This window comes from Prunus persica, chromosome G3, assembly GCF_000346465.2.
Source record: "Prunus persica cultivar Lovell chromosome G3, Prunus_persica_NCBIv2, whole genome shotgun sequence".
Lineage (NCBI taxonomy): Eukaryota > Viridiplantae > Streptophyta > Magnoliopsida > Rosales > Rosaceae > Prunus > Prunus persica.
The window spans coordinates 2,061,092-2,065,034 of record NC_034011.1 but is presented as its reverse complement, the minus strand read 5'-3'; the positions used below and the strand labels follow the sequence as shown (position 1 = coordinate 2,065,034).

The window sequence follows — 3,943 nt, the reverse complement described above, 5'->3', positions numbered from 1 at the left end:
ATGCTCTTTTTTTTTCTTTTTCTTTTGGAGAAAGATTTGTAGTTTTGGAGTTTGCAATTGTCGGTGATTGATTGTATCTGTCATTTGACAAAGCAATTTGCGTCCTATGTTTTCTCTCCCGGATCCCACCATTTCTTGTAATAAGCTTCTTGCTAAACCAGACTTTCCAGCCTTGCCCATTGCCTCTAACAAAGTATTGTACACAACCAAATTAGGCTGCACACCAATACCAGCCATTTCCTGCAAGACGTACCTAATGCCATCATAGTCCCCAACTTCACCAAACATCTTACCCAAGATAGAAAATGCAATGGGGTCTGGTTTCCACCCACTAGCTCTCCCTCTCTCATATAAACTAAGAACCTCCTCAACCTTTCCCAATTTGGCATTGGTTTAGGCCTCTCAAATAAGAAAATGTAATAAATAACATGGTGTTAATCAGCAGCAGCAGCATCTTTTGGCCAGCTGTGAAATAATCCTACAACTTTTTTCTTCATATTTGTTGTGATATTAGGCACAGTTGTTGATAATTTTTGGTCCATTTGAGGTGAATTTTCCATACTTTGCAAATGGTATTAATTATGGCTTTGCATTAATTGTTATGTTTCTATTTGCATATGAAACTATTTGTTTTCAATTTGGGGTTATTTCACTTTCAGTAAGATTGATTAAGTGCAATAATTCTTTTCTTTTTTGATTAATAGATATGGATCAAAGACGAATGTTTTTTTATTAATAAATAAAATTGAAGAGACAGAAAATGTGATAGAAGGTGATATGGTTGGCACCATTGGAGCATCAGATGAATGGACTACTTGGAGGAATGACTTGGCTTTCCAAATGTATAATGAGTGGCAAGGAAATGCGAATAACTAGCCAACTCTTGTTATTTATGTTTGAGTTCTTAAGGTGTTTTCTTTTTTATGTGATTGTAATTTGTATTTCAGGCATGATAATTTAGCCTTAACAATGTATTGATTGTGGTATTGTAGTCAATTTATCAATTTGTTTGTTGATTTTATTTCTCCTTTTGTTTTTAAGGTTATGTGATGTACTAGAGAAGAGTCATGCTTTGAAACAATGTTATATTTTCTTTGTAAATTCCAATTATTGATTGTGGTATTATTTTATTTGTGTTGATTATTCTTAGGGATGGAAAGTGAAGGTAACAGTCAAAACTTTGAACAAGGAAAGAAAGGAACTAGGCTGTCATGGTCCAAGTTTGAGAAATATGCATATATGAAATGTACATGCCAATTTGGTTTGGAGGAAAAGAAATGTATATGTCAATTTGGTAATTCTAAAAGCAAAAAAACTTACATTTAATTATTTAAAAATTATTTTTTTTAAATATAAATTTTTTTTTTAGTCCGACACAACACCAAATATAGGTCTTCACTATTTTTATAATCCAGCTTCTTAGTCCGACGCAGCACCAAACGTAGTCAGTACTTAATCCAGCTTAGTCTAATCTAAGCTAATCTAAAACAATTCCAAAATTTAATCTAGTTTATAACAATCCGTCATACCAAACGACCCCATAATGTACTCCGCAACATGAATCACCAAAAAGGTTATACCCTTACACGTGCACACACGAGGCACACGCCACAGTCCTCGAGGCCCAATTTCCTAAAGCAAGAATCTACAGCACATTGACTTTGTTCTAATAGTCCAATAAACAGTGGTAGGCAAGAGCAGGCTACCAATAAACAGTGGTAGTCTAATAGTGTCATTTATGCAAGAATATACTCAAATACTTTGTCATCTGACCATTTTTCCGCCGTCCAATACCAAAACATCTTCCAGGTTTTGAGGGCTTTTATTGTCTTTTTGGTCCGCATAGGAGAGTAGTTGGCTAGCTAGTCTTGCTAGAAATTTCCCTCGTCTTGAGCCTATTGGCTGCTTATAAATTGCCTCCCTCTCTTCCTTATGCTCACAAAAATATCAAACCATATAGCAATCAAATAATCAGACATGGAGAGAGGAGAGTTCAAGGTGACCATGATCAAGCAGGAAGTGGTGGCTGCTGCCTTGCCATTGCAAGAGCACTGGCTGCCACTCTCCAACCTTGACTTGCTTCTGCCTCCTGTGGACGTGGGGGTGTTTTTCTGCTACAAAAATGAGCAGAGCATGAGCTTCTGGTCTATGGTTGGGGTTCTGAGAAAGGCCATGGCCCAAGCTTTGGTCACTTTCTATGCCTTCTCAGGTGAGGTGGTGCAAAACTCTGTTGGGGAGCCTGAGATCTTGTGCAACAACCGTGGTGTCGATTTTTTTGAAGCCTTTGCAGATGTTGAGCTTAAGGACCTTAACCTTTATGACCCCGATGAGAGCATAGAGGGCAAATTGGTTCCCAAGAAGAAGCATGGGGTGTTGGCTGTCCAGGTATCTGTCAGACTGTCTCTCTAGATAGGTCATGTTATGTCGACATAGATAAAATCTGGACCAGCTAGAACTTGACTTTGGGAACCTTAGTTATATCGAATGCCACGAGAAAAACTTGACTCATTAATTGCAAACACAAAACCTTATTTTAAATCATATTTACGTTATAACAAAATATCCTAACATTATGGAAACAAAATGAATTGCAGGCAACTGAGCTCAAGTGTGGAGGAATGGTGGTGGCATGCTCGTTTGATCATCGCATAGCAGACGCCTACTCGACCAACATGTTTCTGGTCTCATGGGCTGAGATGGCTCAGTCGAAATCACTCTCTCTGCTACCAACTTTTCGTCGTTCTTTGCTCAACCCTCGTCGTCCTGGTCACATTGATCCATCCCTAAACGAAATGTACGTGCCCATCACAGCTCTGCCACCTCCCAAAAACGACACTGATGTTGACCAAGACCATCTCATCAGTCGCATTTACTACGTCACAGCAGAGCAACTTGATAATCTGCAAGCCCTTGCAAGCTCCAATGGGTTCAAAAGGACCAAGCTCGAGTCGTTTTGTGCATTCTTGTGGAAGATGGTGGCTAAATCTGACACTAAAATTGGTTGTGCCCAAAAATTATGCAAAATGGGCATTGTTGTTGATGGACGAACGAGATTAAATGAGCGAGGAAATTACCAAAGTCACCAAGCCTCACATATGGCTACATACTTTGGAAATGTGCTATCCATTCCATTTGGTGAGGAAAAAGTGGAAGACCTAGTTGAAAAGTCGTTGAACTGGGTAGCTGAGGAAGTCCACGATTTTTTGAAATGTGCTGTAACAAAGGAGCATTTTTTGGGGTTAATAGATTGGGTTGAGGCTCATAGACCGGTGCCAGCCTTGGCCAAGATATACAGCAGTGGAAGTGAAGAAGGGCCCGCTTTTGTCGTGTCATCGGGGCAAAGATTTCCTGTTTCGAAGGTGGATTTCGGGTGGGGACTGCCGGTTTTCGGGTCATACCATTTCCCGTGGGGCGGCAATGCCGGGTATGTGATGCCAATGCCGAGTCCGGCTAGGAAAGGTGACTGGATTGTGTACATGCACATCTTCAAAGGGCAGTTGGAGTTAATAGAGAAGGAGGCTGCTCATGTGTTCAGACCCTTGACTTTTGATTATCTTAGTCAAATTTGAATATTAGTGTTACCACATCCATTACCTATGTCATTATCTTTAATATTATCTTGTTTGTATCAAAAACATGCAAGCATATGGTTCATATCATATGTTAGCAAATTATTATATATCCAAGTGTTTCGCCTATTTACTATTTAACTGAGTGTTCATTGGTCATATCAATCTCATTCTCCTTTTCGTACAACTCAAATAATCCATGTATAACTGTGACGACCCAAAAAATAAGCAATGAAAAAAAGCCAAAAACAAAGTTAGGGATGGAGAAGAAAAATAATCAAACATCTGTAAAGTTTTAGAAGAAAAAGGAGGAGGTGGGAAAGTCATTACTTGAAGAATTCTAGAGAATAGAGAACGACGAAATAGGAAGATAA

At 39.0% G+C, this 3,943-nt stretch overlaps 1 protein-coding gene across 1 annotated transcript; it reads left to right on the top strand.

The window, feature by feature from the left end:
• On the top strand, nucleotides 1,935–3,710 carry LOC109947834 (shikimate O-hydroxycinnamoyltransferase). The gene is made up of 2 exons (XM_020559031.1): nucleotides 1,935–2,385; nucleotides 2,595–3,710. Exons 1-2 carry the CDS (start codon nucleotides 1,978–1,980, stop codon nucleotides 3,567–3,569), a joined length of 1,383 nt encoding a protein of 460 aa, XP_020414620.1. The 5' UTR covers nucleotides 1,935–1,977; the 3' UTR covers nucleotides 3,570–3,710.